The sequence below is a fragment of the Myzus persicae genome, unplaced genomic scaffold (genome assembly GCF_001856785.1).
Source record: "Myzus persicae strain clone G006 unplaced genomic scaffold, MPER_G0061.0, whole genome shotgun sequence".
Classification (NCBI taxonomy): domain Eukaryota; kingdom Metazoa; phylum Arthropoda; class Insecta; order Hemiptera; family Aphididae; genus Myzus; species Myzus persicae.
In genome coordinates this window covers 498,975-525,125 of record NW_019104477.1, presented here as the reverse complement: position 1 = coordinate 525,125, position 26,151 = coordinate 498,975, and the positions used below count along the sequence as shown (strand labels likewise).

The 26,151-nt window shown below is 34.8% G+C and overlaps 1 protein-coding gene across 5 annotated transcripts in view; it reads right to left on the bottom strand.

Annotated features, from left to right (window-relative positions):
• LOC111042420 (Krueppel homolog 1-like) overlaps window positions 1–26,151 on the bottom strand; it is a 100,016-nt gene that overhangs the window by 5,344 nt on the left and 68,521 nt on the right. For 4 of the 5 annotated variants that reach the window (XM_022327018.1, XM_022327017.1, XM_022327016.1 and 1 more), the window contains 3 exons: window positions 23,963–24,040; window positions 17,397–17,664; window positions 5,407–5,591 (listed from right to left, as the gene is read on the bottom strand). In XM_022327018.1, the coding sequence (XP_022182710.1) occupies window positions 5,407–5,591; window positions 17,397–17,664; window positions 23,963–24,040 (531 nt within the window). The remainder of the gene's footprint in view (window positions 1–5,406; window positions 5,592–17,396; window positions 17,665–23,962; window positions 24,041–26,151) is intronic. The other variant, XM_022327020.1, reaches the window with a different exon arrangement.

Sequence of the window (26,151 nt, the reverse complement as noted above, 5' to 3'; positions counted from 1 at the left end):
TAGATTTTATTATATGTTTAAAAAAAAAAACCAAGAGAAAAACAAAGATACAGAGTGGGAGAGAAGGAGAAAAATATGCGATTATAAACCCTTGTTCCACGAAAAAGTACTTAAAAAAATGATTATGTACGAAAATAGCGTTTGCAAAAGAAAGGATTATATAATAATAATAATAATATGACGAGGGAGACGACTACGATGAAATTGGAAAAATTAATTGAATTCCAGTGCTCAAATCCACTGGGTATATTATAATCATAAGCGTTATCGGCTGCTTGAAATGAAAAACGGGTTGGCATATTATTATTATAAAAATCATAATAATTAGGCGTAGTAGCTGTGTGGCACGTTATAACATTGAAGTGGGCGCGCGTATGTCATAAAAATATTAATTATTACGGACGCTTCTATTTTGTTTAATTGACAGCTAAAAAACAATACGCCGATGGTTTGGATGGTTTGACACACGTAAAATAACATAGTAGTAAACCATAGATGAAAATATTATTATAAATGTATCCATACGACATTTTTATTGTATTTCGTCCCGTGTTCCCGCGTCATGCCATCCATGCGATATTATATCTATTGCTATAATGTGTTCTGTTGTACAGTTGTCTAGCGAAACGTTCACAGCACACGCACGCACGCACGCACGCACGCACGCACGCACGTAAGTACGAGAACTGTAGAGAAAAATGCGGTTAAACTTTCCACGGTTTTTCGTGTACACGCCGCCGTTTCCCCGTCATCGTTGTCGTCGTCGTTCCATTTACGGAAAGTGGTCTGCGGCGACACGAGCGTCCGCGCGGTGTATTGCCCGCCGCAAAATTTATGGCCTCTTATTAGAATATCATGTGCGCGCGGCTTCGCTATAATATATAGGGAGGTACACACATACACACATAAATGTATATAGACACACACAAACACACACACACACACATGTATATAAGCACACACACACACACACACACACACACACACACACACACACACACACACACGTATATTATATTGTATGCCGCGCGCTCGCGTCACCTATCTATGCCGCACTCCGCTCTCCACCACCGTCGACGTTCACGGTCCGAAGATCGGTCCCGCTTTTTACGTCCGGATGAGAAAATAATGAGCTGCTGCCATTAAAAATATAAGAAAGAAAGAAATAAATAAAATATTATAACGTGCGCACCGGTAGATGTATAATATATCGTATGTACAAGTGAGTAAAAAGCGAAAACGCGCGTGCTGGATATCGATCTTCAATATTATATATCATATTATTATATTATATATTATACACTGCCCCGCGGAGAGACTATTAAATGGTTATTATTATTATTATTATTATTATTATTATGTATGAATGGATTAGTCGTATATACTATATTATATTACATATTATGTGCGAGCGCATGTGCAGTCTATTATAGAATATTTAGAAGTGAGCGTGCAGCGATAAACGTGTGTTATAATTCGAATAATGAAATAAGTACGTTCGCCGATGACATTAGCGGCATTACCATAGATCTAATAAAACAAGTACGGGAAAAATAAATGAAAGTAAAATAATTACGACAGAAAATCCTAAATAAAAACGTTTATAGACAGGTTTTCCGTTAAAGCAGTATAGTTCAGATGTCGAAATGTCGATACGAAACTTCTTACAAATCATACAACAAATACAATTTTGATAAAATATGATAGTATTATTATAATTTATAAAAGTTTTATACTTGAAAGTTAACATTATAAAATGGGAAATAATAAATACAAATAAGAATAATAAGAAAAAATGACCGAAACGCCGAACATTAGTGTTATTTATTTAGGACGATATGCATGTATGCATAATGCGTGTAGGTACTTAATTTTTTTTTGTATCTTAATAACGATTATTATGCGTACAGCAATTTGAATGCGAGTGCATTCAATCAAACGACAAGACAACGTGTAATTACCGCCGACACTTGCATTATTATTCAATATCGTGTGCATGTACATACAAACTGTTTCAACACCTGCTACGCGGGATGCATCGAGCGAGTATATCGCATATATAATTGTACATGCATCAGGAAAAAAATTGAACGTCGGATGGGATGCATAGGAAATTAAAATAATTGTTTGGTGGCCAAAAAAAAAAAAAATGTAACTGTACATAAAGAATTGTTTTTTTTTTTAAAAAAAGTGCCTGGAAAAATAAATAACACGCCCACGCCGGATAAAAGAAAGAAACCGAACAAACCACCTGTATGTACAGAAATCAACAGTCCCTAATTTATTTTTTTAGTTTCGATAGAAATCAACAGAAACATTCTTTCGTTTTGTTTTCGACAAGTGTTAATTTATTCTATTTCCGAAAAATTAATCGTCCTGTGCGTAGTATGTAAATCGGTTCACCTGCTCACGCACTACATAAATAAGCGCCTCGGGATCCGTCGCGTGGCCTATAAGATTTACGAAAAGTCTGTATGTATAATATATACGTTACTTCATTACGTTGTGAAAAAATATATTTGTGTTATCTCTAGTTCCCATGTTATTTTGGCGTTTTTGTTGTACTTTTTTGTATATACACATTACACAAGGGTCATAATACGCATAGAAGTATGTTAATAAAAGGCTGAACACAAGAAGGGTCAATAACGAATACTCTTAATACCCTTTTCACATTTTTAATGAATATCGTCGAATAGTGGTGTTTTTTTTTATTACGTCATATTTTTGCACAACCCTTTTCATTCTAATTTACATTCGTGTTACACTTCACCGGATTTTCGCCCTATTAAACATTTGTAAATACGATGATAAAAGAGCATAAAAATGTATATAAATTTGAAATGAAAAAAAAAAATTCTGGGAATCAAGTGCGGTCTGAACGAACCACATGAATTTTGAGTAACGGCATAATCAGTTAGGTTTTATTAGTTAGGATTGTTCGCATAGATATATTGAAGGATCTTTTGTGGTAAATCAAAATAATTGCACAAAAACACATTGGAATTGCAACGCCAAGTTTAACGACCCGAGAATGTGTTTATGGTTGTTTCTATTTTTATGGATCGGTCACTTGGCGATATTATGCAGAAATTCAATTTATATACATGCTCGCAGAAAAGTATTTCGTATCACTGCCACAATATTATTGAATAGACACAATCAAGGACGCACATTCATTTAAAAAAATTATTATTTAAACATAACAATAATAATATAATATATAAATATGTCTTTTTATGGTAAGGAAAAAAAAGCATAGGGCAATAAACACTTTGGTTAATTCAACACGACAAAAAAATAAAATGGAAAAAAAGAAGTGGAACGTTTTTAAACAAGAAAAACTTTTACCCTACTGTGTTAAATGTTTCACCCTTTCGTTAGACTATACAAACTTTGAGGCATAAATTAACAATAAATAATAATCAACGATCGTAAATGAAAGGTGTCCCATCTAAAGTTGAAAAAAAATGAAATGTCATTTTAATCGTATAAGTACCTACTAAAAATTATGACCGGATCATTTTTCAAAACTTATCTTTAAAGTTTAAATAAATAAAAATATTTTAATTTGTTTTATGATTTCTGAGAGTTTTGTTTACGGGATTTTTAAAATAACGTGTGTTCTTAAACAAAGTCATAACGTGTAATGTTTCCAAACGGCTCGTAGTAGTAATAACCGCACTATTGAAATAATTATTATTGCAACTTGGCACATGTTCTGTATACTACACGTACGACAAATAATACAGTATAAAATTTTTTTCTTTTACACTGCATATACTTTTGGATTTCCTACAAGATTATATACGAGCGAAATATAAAAATAACGTCGAAAAAATGTGATTACAGCACATTTACACGTTGACCCATTTTATATTCTAAATTTCATCAACAAAGTTATGAAAATATCTACCTTTATATATTTTTAACAATATGAATAATGTTACAATATTTATTTAACAGAATTTGGAACCAAGAGAATATTTAATTGTTTATAGTTCACGTATTTGGTGGTATTACTGTTTTCTTGTCGAGAGCGAGAAGAAAAAGAAATGATGCTTTTGCTTAGTCTGATCATCAGGAGTCGTGACGACGTTCGGCGGCAACGGCATCACCGGTGGGATAAGTGAAGCCGAGAGGGGAAATAAAGTCCATTTTTCGCAGTTTTAATTACAGCAGTGAAAATCGTAACGTGGCAGATTTGAAGAAATAACAAAATTAACTAAAAATATAAGATGTCCGTAAGAATTAAAACCCTTTTCGCCAGCTTTTTCCCATTAACTTTTCAAATAAGCCACCGGGTTGTCACTATATTTCATTGGCCGTAGCGCTATCCGCTACTTCACACACCCTCGTCACCCAGTCGAGTACATATAATATAATAATAATAATAAAAATAATAATAATAATATGGTGCGCGCTTGCGTGTAATGCAATCTCGGCAACCACGACGAAGACAGCAGAATATTATATACATATTACATATATCATAATATAATATAATTCTATAACGAGGAAAATATTATTGCGGTCGTTATCGTGACAAAACGATTAAAAATCCGTACGTCTAGCCAGTAACTGCATATATTTTATGGTCATTATATACGTGCATAATATATATATGTGAGAACAAAAGTTATATGAATTTGCAGTATTGTATGTGTGTTAAAAAAAACAACTTCTCTAACCTATTTAATCTATCAAATATAATATAGGACTGTGTGTGTGTGTAATAATATTTACACATTTTTTTCTTGCAGTTGTTTCATTTGTATACATCATAATTGAATTTTCCATCAGTCACTATTTTTCTTCATAAACGCATTGACACAAAACTATAATTATGATGCACACCATCATTCGCGATAAGTTATGACAACAACGACTATAATATATCGTCGTCATCGCCGACACGGAGAAGCAGGGATAAAAACCTACGCATTACTGTGGAGAAAATCCTCTTCACCTACATAACTGGGTCAAAGTCGTCTACCTTTTACGCCACTGCCTCACTATTCGGTCGACTACCGCAGCATTTGGTAAGCGGAAATTCGATTAAAACTGACAAAATATTTTGTATGTATATAATAAATTAATAACGTTATTTCTTAACGATACGAGAAAGACGTATGTACTCTTATATTTCTACACATATATAATGTATATACACACACACACACACACACACACACACATGAACAGTACGGTCGTTGTATATAATATAATATTTTTTTTATTAATAAGCGTTGGACACCTGCTATACAACATAATATAATGTAGGTATATATTATTATTATACACTGCCGTTGCCTATAGGTACAAAAATGAACACACACGGGCGCGTTGTGTGTCTTACTAGCGGACCGAATAATAAATAACGATATCGAAACAACGTCTCCTCACCTTAGCCGTGTGGGTGCGCAGACTGGACTCGGTGGCGAAACCTTTGCCGCAGATGGTGCAGTGGAACGGCCGGTTTTTGGCCCTCTCCACTTGGGCATCGTGGTTGCGGAGATGTTGCTGCAGATTGGACAGCTGTATGAAAGCTCGTCCGCACTCGGCCAAGTGGCATCTGTAAGGTCGTTCTCCTGTTCAACGAAAACAAAATACATGAACAACGAAAATATAATACGCGTTTCAACCGTCACAGTATACAACAGTAATCACAATAATAATAATAATAATAATAATAATAATAATAATAATAATAATAATAATAATAATAATAATAGTAATAATAGCGTGTCGGAAGAAAACAAAAACTTAAAAGTAGTAAAAAAAAAAATGCCATCATAACCGGTTATACTGCAGTCGTATAAGCGCAGCCGTTTCATATGCAAATACTGACAAACATTATACAGCGCTGAGCTCGATGTGTACTGTATAGGTACGCGCGTGCAACGATATAATATTATATAAATGTGGTCCTTTGCGGAAGGAAGAGCCGCTATTGTTTTAACACGTTAGCGCGATGCCATCTGATTTTTTTCCACTAGTCGTCGTTATATTATATTATTCTATTTATTTTTTTTTTTCATATCTTTTTTTCCCTTTTTGTTTTTAACAGTGCCTATTATTTATATATATATATATGTATTATATAATACGTGGACCTATGCGCGATGCACTGCCGTCTCCCGTGTATATCCCGCCGCGAGTGATACATACTGCGGCACCTTGAGAACCGCGCGTATCCAATTAGATATTCTTTTGTTACATTTTTACCGACACGTTATGGTAATTTTACCCGGATATGTGCATTTTTTGCGTCAACAAATATAATAATTCCCCTTTCGTCTAAACCCCTTTTCACAGCCTGCAACGCGATCCCCGCGGACGCTTTTGTTTTAACGCGAGCATTTCAAAATGATTCACTAATTTATTTTTTAAATTTTTTTCATTATTATTATTATTATTATTATTATTTTTTTTTTTTTTTGTTCACTACGCTTCTTAGCGCGTCTTCCGTGGGAGAGTATTCATAGAAATTCTAACGTGCGGACCACGTAGTACCTACCGACTGTAGTGAACTATACTTGAGCATATACAAAGGCTGTTGCAAAGGCCCTTAGTAAATTCAGAACGAACACTATTAATACTCGTTTGCTATAACAGTGCGCATATTTTATGAAATATTGTTGCTGCACGTTCCACACGACCATTATTCTTATACCTAATTTATACTCAATGTGTGTGAATGTGGAATGCGCCTACCTATGTATAAACAATTTTTATTTATCGTATAGTTTTGTATTCCAAACTGTTTTTTATTTTTTTGTGTGTGATTGGGGAAGGCTGCGTATACGATATACCGATAAACAGTTATTACCTATATGTACATTACACATATGCATGATGTGTATTATATAATCATGTTAAAATGACGTATACGGCTGCCAAAACAAACGTGATTGAGGGCAGTGCAATAAAAAACACACGGGTGGCAGACCGGGTGGATTTTTCCCTGAATGATTTTTGGAAAAACGTTGCAAAAAATATATATATATGCACATGTATGCGTATAATACATCTATATTATAATGTCACGAGATTTATGTACCGAAACGGGTGGACACATAAATCGCATCGTTCATATTTTTCGCCGCGGTGGTGTTATTTTTTGTCCAATTCCCATCGGTTTTTTGCGTGTTTTCATTATTATAATATTATTTACAGTCCCTAGCACCGCGTTGTTTTTTGGTCAAAAAAACAATTCGGCTCTGCTAGAATGATTTAAAACACTGGGGTCCACAAAAATACAAAATAATAAAATATATTATGCGCACAATATCGAAATTCATATACGTCATCCTGTCGATTGCCCGCACGCACAGCAGCGGCTAATGACAATAGTATTTTTTGTTTATTGTCCGGCCCTGTCTCTATAGTCTACATACACATGTATACAATATTAAACATTATTATACCGGGCGATTCACTAAGTATGCTTAACGAATTTTTTTAAATTTAGAAATGAATTCATTCAAATTTTGATTTTAGGAATTTTTAAATATGCATTTAAAGACCATAAAAATAAGGTTCTCTTTTGAAAACAGAAGTTTGTTTCTCCATACAAATTTTTTTTTTAAATGATACAATAAATAAGAAAAAATGAAAATGTGGTCTTTGAATACTTTTAAAAATTTAAAAAAAAATATTTTGAACAATTATATTATTGAAAAATGAGGTAGTGGGGTTATATATGTATATTATTGATTATTATTACGTTTACTCACTGCGATAGTATTATTACAATATTACTACATTTACGTATATCATGTACACACTGCACCTATCTGTGTAAAATTTAAACACTACGTTCTACATAAAATAGGCCACTTTTAAGTAATTGTACATTTCGTGTGTGTTTAATCGGACAAAGTAAAATAATAATAATATTAAATGATAATAATAACACGGTAAAACGGTTTTGGTGACAGGTAAATGGCAATATAACTGGTGGAGGCTATTTTGTTTTTCCAATAAAAAGTTCTCCGAAGAGGAAAAAAAAGTCCGGTAATTGTTTGCAGAAAGCGACTACAATATAAATAATTGAATTTAGTCCCTTTTCAACCCTTTGACGGGATTAAAATGGAGAAAAAAGACCTTTTATTATTATTGTTGGCGGTCGCACAGTAGGTAATGTTTTGGCTTCATCAACCTTTTTTTCGTGTGGTTTTCAATCGTTTATACGTTTATAATCGTGGTATTTATACGAATGATGCTGTAAAATCACAGTGGTCAGACCTTAATATCGACGTATACGTATATATTACTGAGAAAGCTACCCTAATTTTGCTATTAGTTAAAATGCATTACAGCTCTTAATGTATTCATTTATAATAGTTATTTTTTTTCTTAGGAACTATAGTAACTACTAACGAATGTGATTTTTATTATAACTTATAGTAATGATTACAATTATTAGTTTGTAATTTTGTATTATATCTTAATAAAGATTGGATTGAAATTGAAAAATGGCTAGTTGTGGCTGAGAATTAATAACTGATTATAGAACATTGTAAGTGCATTAATGCATGTATACCAGATCGACCTTTCAACTGCAATATTATCACATTGTATATAGTAGTGATCACCTTGAAAATAACGCGAACAACAGCACATATAACTATAATTCCCGAACTTATCCCGAGCATATTATATTATATTAATATCTATATCTGCCTATGTCAATATAATATAATATAACATTATAATGAAGTGATTCTAAATATAATAATAAACCTATTCTCGTCGTTGCATAATATTATGATAAATTGTATTATACGGCCGTATTTGTGCAAACATAAATTGGACGGATAAAAAGAGGAAAAATCTGTTAAGATAAGCGGTATACGTTTGTGAGCGGGTTGGGTGGATTATTATAATTTTTTTCTTTTTACCGATGCGTGCCTATGTCCAATAAATGTCGTTCGTGCCCATAAACGGCTTGTTTTCCGTTAACATTCTCTATGTGTACGCGTCCTATAACCGCCGCTGCGGTGCACACTGCGCGTACACAAGTCTATACACACACACTACAGGTATATATATATATAAGTGTGTATGTATACATATAACGAGCGCAAGATTGGAAAAATAAGAAAAAAATATCGAGTAGGTAAAGAAGAGAAGTAATCCCGTCGATATGTAAAAAAAAAAAAGAAAAATGAAAAAAGAAGAGAAAAAAATAAATATATGTAAGAAGTCGATTTAATCCATTCGGAACGTGACCAATAATTTATTGCCTCGAAGTGTTCAGCTGAATCTACATACTTAATGAACTTTGTCCACTTTTTCATTAACCCAACGTGTATAATGTCGATAAATTCTGCTGTAAATCATCGTACATCGCGAGCTAGACCTAAAGTGACCCTGTTCGGAGACACTTTCTACACACACTCACTTGCGCCTTATAAACACACAAACACATACACACACGCTCCATACACAATATACGTATACGACGAGAGGCATACATCGACCGTCGTCGGACTTGGAACATTGCCCGAACTCACTCTTGTATGTATATAAAATATTATAATATATATTTCACACAACGCATACAAGTATATACATATATATATATAAAATATATAAAGTGATAAAATATGAGAACCGAGTGCATATAGATTATAGATGCAATACAAACGCGTACCTACGTATAGGTGTATACATATATTATATAATATTATACACACAAACGTACGTTACTTCGACGACAGCTTGATGGTATCTGTATACTTGATGATATGTGCACTGATATTTATCAGATAAACTGTTTTGGAGCAAAAAATTAATGGAAAGATGTGCGTGGATGCACGCTAAATGTTATATGGACTAAATATTTTTATAATGTATAGATTACAGTTACACAACCAACATTATTATAGGTAGTTGTTTCACATTTTGCGTGTAGCTAACAATTATTCTCCGACCTTGTCGTCATCACATTTATACGTGAAATAAAAATACTAACCGATCGATTTGTATAGAGGCAACTTAAGTAGCGTAATTTTTAACAACCACTTTTTCTCACCTCGCAAAATACGTGACCGGAATACGATTACAAAGTACTTGTCGTTTGCCCAAAGAAATATTGTTATTATTATACGGAAAAAAGGCTCAGTTTTTCCGGACACTTAATAATAATACTGTATCGCCTTTGCTTCGTTTATATGCTAATGACCGTGCGGTTGATGACAACGGTGGGCGTGGACAAGGGCTACAAAATTAACTGTGTTAGACGAGAAAAAAAATGTATAAGAAACTTAAACACTCACCACCACCTTATTATCGTGACCCTTTTACGGAAATTAAGTGCGTACGTTTCGCGTGAGTTTTAACTTATACATTTTTTTCAACCCTTCCCGTTAACACAGCAGGTATCGTCCACTAATGTCTTCTGGTTTCCTGGATTAAATTGGCCTTACCAAAATATATTATATGAAAAAAAATATAATAATAATAATAATACCATTCTATTTCTCGATTACTTATTTCATTTCTGCCTATTCGCTAATGAACGTTTTTTTTTGTTGTTGGTGGTATTCGGAAAGGCAAAATGAGTTCAAGAGTTCAGACATATAAACCGAGAACCGCGATTTCATGACGCCACTGTAGTGGCTGTATAGAACACGTACAGTACACGACCGCCACTGGCACCACGTGACATCGTGTGTGAACGCGGAACGCGTAATGCATAGACCAAACGTGTTGACCAATAGTGAAATCGCTAGACACGGCTAGACCAAACCCATTTTCGCGCGGCCATCAATGCAGCAATTTACCCCCCACCGCAACCGACGCCGACGCCGCCACCGCATCCGACGTTGACGACCATCAAAAAGGGTGTCCGCCACCACTTCCATTTCAATTCCCGCCGCCCTCCTTTCCTTCATCTAAAAAGCGTCCCAGTTAGGGTCCAGAGAGCGAGAGAGACCGAGTGAGAAAGAGAGAACTGCCTATATTTACTCATAGAAATCAATAATTCCAGTTTGTATTTTAGATGCAATAAAATTGAAGATTTATCTAATATACGAAATACGCATTCGCCGTTAAAAAGTTTATGAAAAGGTATATCAAATGATATTCTGTTACATTTCATATAACAATTTTAAAATTCACTAGGAGGAGGGTTACATAATACATCAACATACCTATATCACGATGAAATGTATAATAAGTACCTACCTAATGACTAATTTAATGTGGGTAAATTACCTTGTTAAAACGTATATTATTATTAACCGTTGAACGCGTAACGAATATGTGATCCCCGCCACATATTTAATGCGTATAAGGTTAAAAGTACAACTTTTTAGACTCACTAATATAGTATTTAGTATTATATTATATTCATACGATATAATATTTATAATATATTGTATTATTATTTGTAAATCGGAAGTATCTATGTAGGCTTATTAAACATGAACAGTAGGCAGTATAAAATCCAAAATTGTTTTTATAAATTAAATTTTGTAAAAAAACAATAGAAAATGATTTGTGGGTACTTTTTTAGTATCGAACAACTAAGACGCATTATTTCGTTTACGTGAAAAAATGAAACGTTGTAATCGTTTGAACAAATGAGTATTGTGTCAGTAACGTTTAAAGATAAATCATTATGTACGACCCAGAGGGGGCGTGTAATTATATACATTTTTAGTCCGTGAGTTTTTATCAAAAAATCTCGTTTTGAATATTCTAGATTTTGGTTGTAAAAATAATATAGGTACCTACCTACCTAATGTTTTTCTTTATTTGTGTTATTATATAGGTACCAGGATGTTTCACCAACTAAATAATGGCATTAAATTAGACCTTCCGCAGTTCTCTCGGGTCGCAACGATCATTATGGATATTATTTAGATTACCCATATAGTAATATAGCACATATATATGTATGCATAACAAATGCATATTATAATTATACATAGTAATAGGGCGTACGATTTTCTCATGTAAATGCATTAAATGATTTAAAATCATGAAGTTTTTCGTTTTCAAAAGCATACGCTATTAAAATAATTTTTAATTGATCTTACTATTACAAAATGTGAAGTTAAACAATTGTTTGTACTCTTGATACTTATCCTAGAGAGGGCGGTAATTGAAGGAATAAGGTTAAAGGTTCAGATTGATGTTGGTACATTGAACCACTAAACTGATTTTTTTGAGGTCGTCTAGCTATGTCGGGTTAAAACGCACTGTTTATTATGTAGGTACCCACTACCTAGTATAGTTCCTAAATCTATAAATAAATAATATCCCATCGAAAATGTGCAATAAATATTTCAAATATGCAAATGATACTATGCATGTACGATATACCTAAACGTTGACTTCGTAATAATAACAACAATAATATAATATGCAAATGTTCAGATAAACTGCCATTGCGCGCCAGTTAAGACCGATTTGCCGCCAATCAGTCGGCCGCCGCCGCCGCACGGGACGTGTCCGGCGGACGTCTTTATACTAATATATTATACAAATAGGTATAGTGGCGCTGTATTACTTTACGTATTATATTATTATATTTCTCGACCGTCCGCGCGTGCCGTTTCCACGTTTATTTCGTACCTACGACGGCCGTTCTTCCCACCGCCGCCGCTCATTACGCGGTCGTACATAATGTACGCATTATACACTGCGCGTCGCTTTAAAATATTAACACACACCGCTACGAAACTGGTGCCGGTACTTCCGGTGAATATATTATTGTTATTATTTGTGCTATATATATTTTATTAGAAAATTATTTGCGAAATGCGAATAATACGAATTAATTCCAATAGGTACGTCCGGGGTGCTTCTTGTTTATAATACGTACACGAAACGCCGTCGTCGATGTTGCTGGCCGCTCGTTGTTCGTGACCGCCGTCCATGCCATACTTATGGCCTCATATATGTATAATGTATATATTGTGTACAGTATCTGTGCGATGTGTAGGTATGCCCGCAAAGTCGTAATTCGCCGATAATAACGTTCGCACACATATTGTAATAAATAATAATATATTGTTGTGTGCATCGCGGATATATTGTCGTACCCTACATAGGTAGTAGCAGTGAGCCTACATGAGGTATTGTTGTCATTATTATCATTGGATATTATACCTCTTACAAGCGGTTTGATTGCCTCGGCAATTTACCTGTCGTATCTATTATAGCTCTCCACCTCCCCGCTGACTACTGCGCCGGTGACGAAGTACAACCCCCGGCGACTGCAGGCGAGTAAAAACGCTCGCGCACTGGTCGCATTCGTATTCGGCGTCATTTATGTAGGTACAAATATTATGGACAGAAATTAGAATATTAGACCAGTTATTATAGTATTAAATTATCATTATGAAATATGGGTATGAAACTGTTGACCGCGGAAAAAAGTTCTAACGTCTTTTTACCACCACGTGTTAATAATATAAAATAATTTTTAACAGCGATTCTTTTTTGTCGACGGTAACATTTTTCACCGGAGATTGGCGTACACGCGGAAATTGGTTTCGGTAATTTGATTCATTCCCACCGGAGCCCGACCAAAATCACATTTACGAACTGCCGTTGCTATAATATTGTGTATTTATCAATTTTTGGATATGAATTTTTTTTCTCATTCGATACCGATTTTATTTCGTTTTACATAATTGAATGACCATTCGTGGGCATTAAAAAGTTCAGAAATGTGGAGGGATATTAATAGTAATGAGTTTATACCCGTGGACAAAGTAGCCTTTTTTAAAATACAAACTGCGTTTATGTGTAATATAATTTATAATTTGTAGGCACTGAAAATTGCGATTGAAAAATAATCGTATTATTATATGTTTTAAAATACATGTAAAAACAATTAAAAGTTCGCTGCAGTGTTTGATCTGCTATTTGATGTATTCTGATTATCAATATCAGGGAATTTTTGGAAACATACAAACAATATTAAATTATAGAAAAAAAGAAAAATGATATTCTTCTGTTGATAATTAAATGTGTAGTATCCGTTTATAATTTTTAGTGTATGGTCAACGGTTTACTCCTAACTTGTACTTATTACTTAAACTAACCTAACCGTAAAACGAACCCCGATGAAAATGATTATTACATTTCTATAAATTATAACATATCACATGCATGTATAATAAAAATATTTTAATAATATTCGTCGTGACTGCGATTAGACACAATTCACACATTGGTGGTTAGTTGTATCGGTGGAAATGACAGGGTTGTCAGCGTATAGTGTATTTGTTATACAATTTACACATACAGTGTATAATATAATAGTACATATTAATATTATAGTTGACCGCGATGCAAGAACGACATTTCATCTAAATTTGTTATATACCTAGGTACGCCATGTTATTTTATCATTTACAAATTATTAGTCATTAGTCATTACTCATTAATCATTAGGTACGGTAAAGTATAGCTCATCGGTGTCGACGTTGACAACCAAACATTGTACCTACATCATCCTGATGCCACAAAATAGGTACTTAACATCATAATATTATAATTATTATATCATTGCATTACGTATATTTTATCAATGTGTACATGGGTATATAATAATAATCATCATTTTTCTAGGATTATTCTATTACATCGATAACATTCGTATTACCCTAGTGTATTTTGCGTACACGGTGCTGGACATCAGCCATGTTTGATTTCGCACACGCCCACATGTGCGCGCCAAACCCCACCCAGAGGGGGTGAGAAATGAGAATGTGAGATATTACCTATTATTATAATATAACATACGATGTCGATGTGTGGCGTGTGAGAGCCAGTTCTGACGCAGCTGCAGTTTTAATCGCACGCGTACGAATCGTACGTAAAATAATAAAAATAATAATTGAGTATTATAGTGGTGTGTGTGTGTGTAAGTGGAAAGACCAATATTTGTTTGGCTATTAATTAAAAACGGAGTCTCTCCGATGATGCTCTATTAAAACTTTATATTATTATATTATCTACCTAGCTATGATTATTATATACAGAAATGGTGGAGGGGACACAACGGGGGAAAAAATTAGTGTTTCTATTAAAATTTAAAAAAATATTCAAACATAAGTGTTTACTATATTATATACATATTTACTTTTTAATAAATGTCAGGATTAAATGGAGCAAAAAAGCGGTGCCAGGCTACTTGTTGATGATATTGAATTTATCAGAGAATAATTGGAAACTTTTTCGTTTGTTTTTTTTTATATTATTTTTTTTTTATGCGACAACGCGGGAGTGCCTGCGAAACGCCCTTTTTTTCCAATATCTGTTAAAAGTAAATAACAATAAAACGACCAATGAGTTGACAAGGGTCCGTGCGCGCAGCCACCGTGGTCGTTGCTGTAGAGAAAAATCAAGAAGGTTTTTTTCGTATTTCGTCGCTCTTTTTATATTCATAAAAAGGGGGACACTTTTCTCCGAGAATATTGAAGGGAAGAAAATTAACGGGAATGAATAGCTGTTAATGATGGACCATTTTTCGAAACGTGATTTATTCGGGAAATGCGAAAAAAATGATTATATTTTTTTCGTGTTAATTTCATTCCATTTATTTATTTAGTTTTTTTTCCACTTGTAAATTGTTGATGCTCACTGCAATCTTTTTTATGGTCTGCAGAGGGATATATTTACATTTCAATTGTCAAAGCTCAAACGCATTATTTATATAAATTTCATCAGGCGGATCGTGTATATTATACTGAAGCTATACGATAGTACGATGGTTACTGTTATTATTCACACATTATTATATGCGTTCTTGTAATAATAATTATTAATAATTCGTGAATTACGGCTGACCTAGATTTTAATACAATAATAATAATAATTAATAATTGTTATTCGCTTATCGATGCGTTTGGTTTTTAATGAATTATCCGTACTTGACGCAGTTTGGTCGTAAAAGAGAAAAATAACAATAAAATGTTGCACACGTTATTAGCAAATAAATCAATTCATATCGTCTGAACAACGCGAGATATACATGGCTCTGCGGCGATCGGGGAGATCACGCCTCTCGTCCACCACTGATAAAGTTGCACAGCGGTTCACTGACACGGCCCGCGACTGTGTTCTCAGTTAATCTGCTGTCTTTATCTCGTTCAATTAAATAAAGAGTATAATAATATGTTCGTATTAACTTTATAATTTATATTGTACATAAAACATAATATATAATAATATAATATGTTATCGATACGCCATGAGACTGCTTATATCTATTATATATAAGCGATGTAAACAGTTTTGTGAAGTGCACGTCGTCACCGTTGCACTAGAGCATAGAATGTTTTATTATATCTACTGCAGTACCTTTATAATTGCAGAGCATTATATAATAATTCGTAATTTCACAGTGGAGTGTCGGACGTCATATGATTATGTATAATGAGATCTTTTCAATCAATAACAAAAAATTGCCAGAATAACGGTGAAAAAAAATGAGATATTAGGTACTCAGTTTTTATTTTTTACTCTGTCGTAAAAAGACAAAGCTGGGTGTTCATTCGATTAGTAAAAACGTCGGCGTGACTATTTTGTAAAACTTATCGGTCGAAATGTATAATTAAAACTCCGTCACCGTTTCGGCTTTTAGGAAAATATATATATTTTTTTTCACCAATCCCGAAACAGAACACAACGGTACATTTTTACAGGCAGCGGATGGAAAGGCTTTTCAAAAAGTTTGAATACATAATAATATAAGCGAATGCGCCTGAGAAAATGTCGAACAGAAAAAACGTCTACAACCGATAATGGGCGAGGGGTGAGTTCCGCGAGGTGCTGGAGGACACGGAGGAGAGGGTGCAAATTGGTTGGATATGATTGGAAATTCGTGGGCTTGCAGGAATTAAAAACAATATAACAACTTTACTCGACTTTCTTATTGTGTTTTACCTCGTCGTCGCAGCAGAATCAGTGTATATATATATAAGTGCACGACATTCTATAAAAAGAATTTTTTTTTTATTTACTTTTCCTCGCAATCGCGTTATCCCTTTATTTTTCGTTGCTTCTAAAAATCCATTTCCCATAATTACAGTTCGAACAGTGGCTGTGAAATTCCGGCAACTTACGCTCCCACCCAGACACAAGTGTTAGGTGTATATAATTTTTGCGCTTTCACTATTTGCTGCTAGCTATTTGCTAATTTAGTTTATTTGCACACTGATGTAATTTTAAAGTCAAGCATACAAATTTTATATCGAACCATAATCAAATCGCCCCTTATAATATATTACCCATATTATTATTATTATTATTTAACATTACAGCCTATACGGTTATTTTTAGAAACTATAATACATGCTATACAAATGTGTGGTACTCATGTATAGTATGTACTATTATACTATTTAGTGATATTTATTCAGTACCTGTATGCAGTCTGGTGTGCTGTTGGACGTGGCTGAGCTGTTTGAACCGGCGCTCGCAGTAGGAACACTTGTACGGCTTCTCGCCGGTGTGGACGCGAATGTGTTGGACCAGCTGGTGGTTGGAGCTGAACGACTTGAGACATTGCTGGCATTGGTGTGGTTTGCTCACTTCCAGGCCGCTGCCACTTAACGAACTACCACCGATGCTGCCTGGCCGGCCGAAGTCGCGAGCCTGCATCTGCATGGCCGCCGACTTTTGCATGAATATCTGTAGCACAAACGAAACGGCCGTGAGTAGGTAAGCGGTGGAGGTGTGGACGATTGTCGTGGAGACGGCAGCGGTGAAGGTTTTGCGTCCATGATATCGACAATCATGACGACAATAATAATCGAAAAAATCAAAAAATACAACGCGCGAGACGAAACTGTGGCTGCTACCACTGCTACTACTGAACTCGGCTGCTGTACGCGGACAGAGCCGGTTCGGGACCGGTATACGGTGTGCGTGACGAAAAAGGGTACAACATATTATTGTGTGTCAGCAGCCACAGCGGCAAAAGGGTTTGAGGACGGGGGGAGGGGGAAGAAACTAAAAAAATTGAAATACTCGTATATGGGGTAAAATAAACACGCCGCGTATTAGGCCTCGCGAGGGTTGGCACACCTGACGTTTTAAAACCGTATGCGCGAGATCATATGTATTATAACGCGTTGAAACGAGGGATTAATTAAAAAAAATAAACCCCTAGTATGGGGTTGAATTACTAGGTTACAGACTTTTTTTTTTATTTCGCTTTAAAATATTAATTGAAATGCTGCTTTTTTAACCCACCCGTGCGGTTAATTAAACCCGAGCAATTAAAAAATTATACTTCGTCGCCGCCTCCACGTCGCTGCCGTGTCATCGTCGCCCGGTGTAACACACTATTATTGCATATTATACTATATTATAGATTAAACACAAACACAAACACATATGATACACTTAAATACAATAGCTCATATACAGTATAATACAAGGAACATAATATTGCATAATGTATATACTACTGCACGGACATAAGCATCATGCGAGTGCTTTAGTCGCGTAAACATAAAATAAAATTGGCAAAAAATAGGGAAAAAAACACGAGACGACACTACAACAACTACGGTTAAAAACAATAAACCACTTAACATTGATTGCATTTTCTCGGCAACGGTGATGGCCGTGATATATATATATATATTTTTTTTTTTATTTAGCACCGACTGAAAGTATAGTGGTAAAAAGGGGTAAATCCATTACAGACACTTAACGCAGCCGATGTGATTTTTATGGATTCCGACGATGATTAAAAACTATTTTTTATTCTCGCTCGCCCGAACGCCGTTTGACTGATATCCGAACATTTACACGACGTCGCGTCGGCGGCGGCCGACACGGGTTGCAAATAAGACAAAGTACAGAAAAAAAATAACAGGGGGAAATTAATTTTAATATTATTAATTTTGATTTACGCTGTACTCGGTGACGTCATCCACGGAACACAAACACACACCCCGCGTGCCTATGATCACCTGCAAAACACCACCACCGTAGTAGTCAACATAAGGTCAACATAAGATAGTGTCTACGACGGTTCGAAACACCAGGTGATGGTCGTAACGGGAAAAAAAAAATTTAACAAACAACCCTTTCGGAAACCCGTCAAACACGACTAATGAACACTAATGAACTATCCAGACAGACACAATCCATCAACCCGTTCCTCGATGCGTATCAGTACTGAAATAATAATGATTATTATGACGGAAAAAAATATAAACAAATCTTCCGATTGATTAATATCAATTGCATTAACTGCAACACTATCTAAAAACAAATAACAGACGGGCAGATTTGCGGAATGTATAATGCCGATGGATGTGAAATTACAGTCGTGACTCGCATCGTCGCGTCGTCATTCATCAACGACGTAGGTACTATATTATGTATTAATGTCTATTATGTAGCTGACGCCTGACATATTATTATGAGCTGTACCTATCACTCGGGTCAACGCACCGCGCAATGATAACGCTTATCGTGTTGAGGTGGGTCAGTGTAAATATGCACGCAGAGGACGAGAGCTGTATGTCGGTACGCGATGCATATATATTTATACAAATAAATATAATAATAAAAGATGACGAATCGAAAAATAAATCATAAAAAAATGTAGTCCAAACGACTAGGACACTCGGTAGGGGGTCCCGTGTGGTTTTTGGGTTTCTGTGAGTTGGGATGGTGAGCGGGTGAGCGGTGGGATTCGGGTTCACGACCGGGCGGACGTATTATAATTAGATATAGTCTAAAAATAGCGGACAAGGACGCGGAAGGAATCCGGGCGAGTTGTGACGCGTCGCGGAAGACAAGAAGACCACCCCGCAGTCACGATTGATTTGTGGCCGGTACAACGACACTATTATAATGTCATAATATTAATATTATGCAAGTCGTTAGACAATATCTATTGATAAACAGTGAACGGTTTGAGTGTATCCGTTTTTAAAATTTCGGCGATCGTGCACCGACGGAAACGCGAGCAGGACGCGCGCTACGCCGCACAGCCGCCGTCGGCCACATGTCGGAGCGCAAGACCTATGCAACTGTTGTGTGTGCACTTTAAATTGTGTGTAGGCGTGTTTGGAAAACGTTGGTGCTCGGCTGTAAGAGTAAATAGGAATAATAAATAAAATAAGTTATGTATAAAATCGAATAAGAAAGAATGTATAGAACAAACATACCCCGTCGGTGGCGGCGGCGGCGGCGGAGGCGGCGGCTGGTTGACCCAGTTAAATCGGTGCGGTGAACGCGTGTGTGGCGGAAAAAAAACTAAAATGTACGCGCGAGTCGTAACTATTGTATTACTCACTTTAATCTGAAAGTCTAAACAATTGGATTTCATGGTAAATCCGACGAACCATCAAAGCATTTTTCCTTGTTTTTATTCGAACGACTTTGAAATAATAATGAGTTAATATATTATTGCAATATTGCTTATCGCGCCAACCGCGTCGACAATAACATCATCACGGCGAATTTCGCGGTTAGACGCCACCCGCGGTTGTTGGACGAACGAAGACGCAGACAGTACTGTACGCCGCGCCGCCACCGCCGACGTCGATATTAGCCTAGCCCAACGTTGACTTAGGTCGGGAACTTTACATATGTGCAGTGTGTGTGTTTGTGAGTGTGTGTGTAGGTGTGTGTGTGTGTGTGTGTGTGTGTGTACATGTGTTTTAGAGTGCATATTATAACTGGTGTTCTTTCTTTATCGCATCGCGTATACGTCACCAGACGTTTAACGACCTCGCCGCGAATCCGAACCAAGACGATCAGCCGCAAACCTTTCGAGATTATAATATTAATAATAATGCCTAATTATTAATAATATGCCACGACGTTGCGATCGTCGTATTGTGCAGTGTCGTTGTATTATATTATTATCGAGTGCCTATGGTAATATCGAGTGAGTAGTTGTCGTTCTTTTCGCTAACGACGGGCACCACTTCGTTTTTTTTTAAACATTTAATTTTATCTGTTTAAAATTTGTTTTCTTACACAGAAATAATAATATCATGTTAAGAAAACACCGCTGTACACACGAGTGGGAAACACGATAAATTTAATTTTGATCGGAGATTTTGTGCACCGCGGTTCGTGTGGCGTTTTTGGCCAGCGAAATCAGATAACGATATTGTAATAACAATAATTTTTTTCTTACTTTCGAGGGGGTTGGGCGGCGCCGTCCGCCCCGGGGCAGCTCGACAATACTATAGGTTTACCTATTTATATTATAAAATACGCGCGCGCGGGATTTTCTTAGCAGAAAAATAAACGCAGTGGCGGCGTTTTATTTATGGCCCCATTCGCATTTCTCGCGTGCCGCGTTCGAATTTATTTCTTTCGGAAGCCTCGACGACGTTTTTCGTTTTGTTTTACTACTCGCATTATAATAATATTATCATTATTATTGTTGTTGTTATTATTATTATTACTATTATGTATAAGTATTTGCGTATGAAATTGCTGGGTCCGAACTGCCGCCATTGTGGTGCGCCCCCTCCCCCTATCCACCATTAGTATCGCTAGGTGTTGTTTCCTCGGTCCGGCGATTTTAAGGCATTGTGTTCTGAGTATTTTTTTATAATTATTTTCGATTATTTTTTTTTTTTTTCGATACAATTTTTCATTGTTTTACAATAATAGGTTTACGCGTACTGCTGCCACCATCAGGCCTTCGGATTTCGGACCGCTTCACGGGTTGGTTTCCGCCGGCCGACGTGATTCGAATGCACGCTCACTACTGTACAATAATTTAAATACTAAAAAAATGTATTTCTCGTATCATTGTTTCCGCGATGGGAGCAAAAGGCATAATATAGTGACTAATAATATTTTATCGAGGCATAAGATATTACACCGGCGGGAGCTAGATAATTAAAATTGCAAATATTTTTCCAAAACGTTTGCGTTCAAATATTGAAACATAATATTATAATATATACATGTATATACTTGACCGGTGGTGGCGATCCATGACCGGCCGAAATGGACCGGTAAAATGAAAGTTGAAAATTATAGTCTGCATCTTTTAATATTAATATAATTACATATTACATAATGGATACACGATATCATTACATCCAGCTACGATACCAATGAATCGAGACCTTTGATATCAATGAATTTTTGTTAAATAACTTTTTTTGAGATTGAACAAAGAATTTGTTAAAAATCTGTAGTTATTTATGGTGATAATCACAAAAATATTATATAAAACCCGAATAACTTTATTAATTTAAGTAAGTTTTAAGCATTTGATTATTATTTTTTGTGAGTTTAAAATTGCTGCAGTATACATTATAATGAAACTAGCAAATGACGCCTTAAGTATTACGTATTAAACTGATAACATGTTTTGAATATTGAAAGCAATCGAATGAACATGAAATGAATAGTATTTAATGTAATTTATTTGATCATAATATTAATTGCATGTTATGTGTAGCTACATAAAGACAATTTGATTAATTTAATTTATATGTACATAGAAAAATTAAGATAAGATAAAATTTGATCGAAAAAAAAGAAACATTTTAATACCGTTTTAGTGGTGTTTTTTTTTATATTTTAACCGTTGTAATGCCGCATGTAAGAGATATGATTTTTTTTAATCCTCTTGTTAATGAAAAAAATAAACCGGATTGTCCCCGTATGCTTGATAACAAACTGGGGTTTACATTTAATAAAACAAAAGGACCGGGTAAAAAAAAATGAAATAATTTTTTAACAGCTGCTAACGGTATTTTCTCACGGTTTTGAAGATGAACCATCGAGGATGGACTTTCAATGACTTTTATAGATGCACCGGTGAGCTCGTATATCGCTCTAATTAACCTTGATGTCCGTGGCACATGTCAGCGTCATGTCTTCTCGGAAGAAACCGCGACGTGGATAAGTGGGTGCACTGGGGAGAGGGGGGATAAAAAAAAATGTAAAAAGGAGAATTCATTAATTGAGTTTGGACGGTGGAATCAAGATAGCGGATGGATGTATATTTACATACAAAAACACAATCGGACTTCATACGGCTATTGGAGGGACGGGAAGACGGCGCGGCGGTAGCGGTGGCGGCGGTCGCTGTTACCAAATAGAAGGAGTATCCTTTGTTACGACAAAATGGTTTTAATTGACGTTATGCAAAACTTATAGAGGGTCATCGATCCTATATAACAGTAGAAAAATGGAATATTTTACCCCGAAGATCTCTATCTCGGTAAGTTTATTGACAAGCGATTTTATATTGTTCGGCGAGTGGTTTTTATTTAATTTTCGTTCAAAATTGTCAAACGGTTAAATATGAACGAAATATAAAAAAAGTATACTAATATTAAAAAACAATATTATATGGGTGTACGACGGTACATATATTTATATACTTATGTAGATCGTAGGTATATAATATGTTTTCTCGTGATAGAATCAAATGAGCAGCTTGATTTTTTCCACACGATTGCCTGCAAAGGGTATTTCTGTGTGAGTGTGTATTGACAGGAGACGTCCGTAGGTAGAACGGTCGCGTGACCTAAAGACTTTTGTAATACGGTATTTTTCTTGGTATATTTTTAGTGCTCTCACTCCACCCCCTCTTGACTGATATACCCATGTATAAACAAATAAACAATACCTATGTGATGTGTTGTATAGCACACAAAAATAATATCGAAAGGAACGTGCAGTAAACAAATTTCAGTCATATTACAATAAAAAGCGATTTCGACTTTTCGGGAGGGTAATAAAAACATGCAGGCGAAAAGTGAGCAAAATAATAATGATATAATAATAACCAAACAAAAATTCCACACACACACACACACACACACACACACACACACACACACACATACACACAAATACACATACACGCAATAAAACACGCTATTCGTTCGAAATAAAACCAAAACAAAATTAAAGTACAATAAAATATTATGTAGAATACTATATGATTGTAAAACTGTTATATGTAAAAATAGCGTACTGAACGAAAGACGTTCCAGCTGACTCGCTGAAGAGTGGACCAGCATTCTTCAAGAGTGCGGTCTGATATCGATCGGTTCTGCACATGGTGAATCCACAATAAGCAGCATTAAAAAAAAAAAAAAATACAATACACAAATGTATCTTTTTTTCTTTGGTTAGAGTCAAACGACAACACATTTATTAGTAACAATATATTTTTATGTGTAGCTCTAATGTTGTACTGCTTATAGGTAGGTATAGGTAATACAATAATTAAATAATCACGATCCGGATATTTGGGAGTTTTTTTTTAATCGATAACAATATCGTATTATTCATATGTAAAATTATCAATTATTAATTGTATTTTATCTTTATCTAATATTAGTCTGATGTTGAATAGTTTTATTACAGTCGTTTAAAATTCCTATTGGCAGTTATTATTATTATTTGTTATTGTTATATTATATTATAATTTATTATACATTTATAATAATCATCCATATTTTTATTTTTGAAATACGTTTTTCAGACACATGTTGTTTGGCTTCAAATCGGCAAAGGGGTTGTGACTCGTGTTGTGTTCACGTGGTCACTACGGTTTGGTGTCGGTTTCGGGCGGCAAAAAGCTCGGAGTGAAGAGCGCGCCACCGCACACTATAGTCGACCGGCAGAAACGCGCAGGTCCTTTCCGATTCCTTTTGCCCCTTCATCCTTAAACAGAGTTTCCTTATGTCCTCCCCGTCCATATTCTCTATATTTTCACCCACCCACAAGTTTTTACCACGCGAGTTACTCCTATTTTTTCGTAGGCAAAACTTTCCGGCCTTCGGTTGTTTCTTCTCCTACTACCATAAAAAAAACTACGACCATTCTCAATATTATATTATTGTTTTTATTGCATAAAAATTGTAATAATTATTATTATTTAGGAATAATATAAGTTTTTCTGGGCAAATTAAAAAGTTGTGTCGAAACTAAAAGAACGACAGCGGCTCAAATGGCCAGTCGGCACCCCAAAAATATATAAAATGAATTACTAAGGGCTACCCCATTTCGAAATACCCTACATGTTAATAGGGGTCGCGCGTGTTGCGCAACACCTCCTGGCGACCATCCGGTTGTGTAGCCCGTGCTCAAGCCGGTCGACCGGTTTTTATAAGGTTAGGCATTCGAGAAAAAAACTACCCCCGTAGGAGTTTGGGCAACAATGACCACGGCATACTAGTGTACCGTGTCCAGTCGTACACTTCAATTTCACAATTCAACATACTAAATTTACTCATTAAACATGATCATATTTTTTGATATTTAATGGTTTTATAGTTATTTTTTTTGCAATGTTTTTTGTTTATTTTGTTTCGTCGACAGTGCATTTTATTTGTAAGTTTATAGTTATGTTCTACATACTTTTAACGCTTAATTAGTTTGCTATTTTTTGTTACTGTACCTACTGTACAATTATTAGTAAACGAGATTTATTTCGGAATGCTTTAATTTTTTAGTTTGAAGCCTTTCAAGAGGAATGAAGCCAAAAGCCCATGCTTGGCACGTCATTTGATGTATATATTATAGATATTACTTATTAATTTATTAGTTAAGAGTAGAAAAATATTAATTATAAAAGTTCGATGCAATAGAATAAACATTTTTACAATTTAAACTATTAATTCAACATGAAAATATTTTTAAATTAAATAAAAACATAAATATAATTTTTTTATACATAAAATAATATTGTGGTTGTACGATTAATTAAATTAACTGTCAATAACTTAGAATCAATGTCAAGGTTTTTTTAATTTTTATAGTTTATAATATTATCTATTGATACCTTCATTTAAATAAACTTCCACAAATTATCATTCTCATAAAAAAAAATCCCATCTGACTATCAATATACTTACACCATTAAAATAAATGTTTTTATACTTTGTTTTATTTTTTTCTTATAGAGAATTAAAATTAAATGGCTCTAGAAGATTTTTCTTAATATAATTGGGAAAATTAGAGGGTATTTATATTATGAACATCTAAGTATTAATTATTTTTAATAATTGCGATTGAGTAACAAAATTAAATATTAATATACATAATATCTTCAGCTTTTGCCTATCATAATTTTTACCTATATGTCACTTTTCATTACGTTTTTTTCACTGGCCGTCATCAACTTTTTCTACTTGATATTATGCCAACAATCTGTTT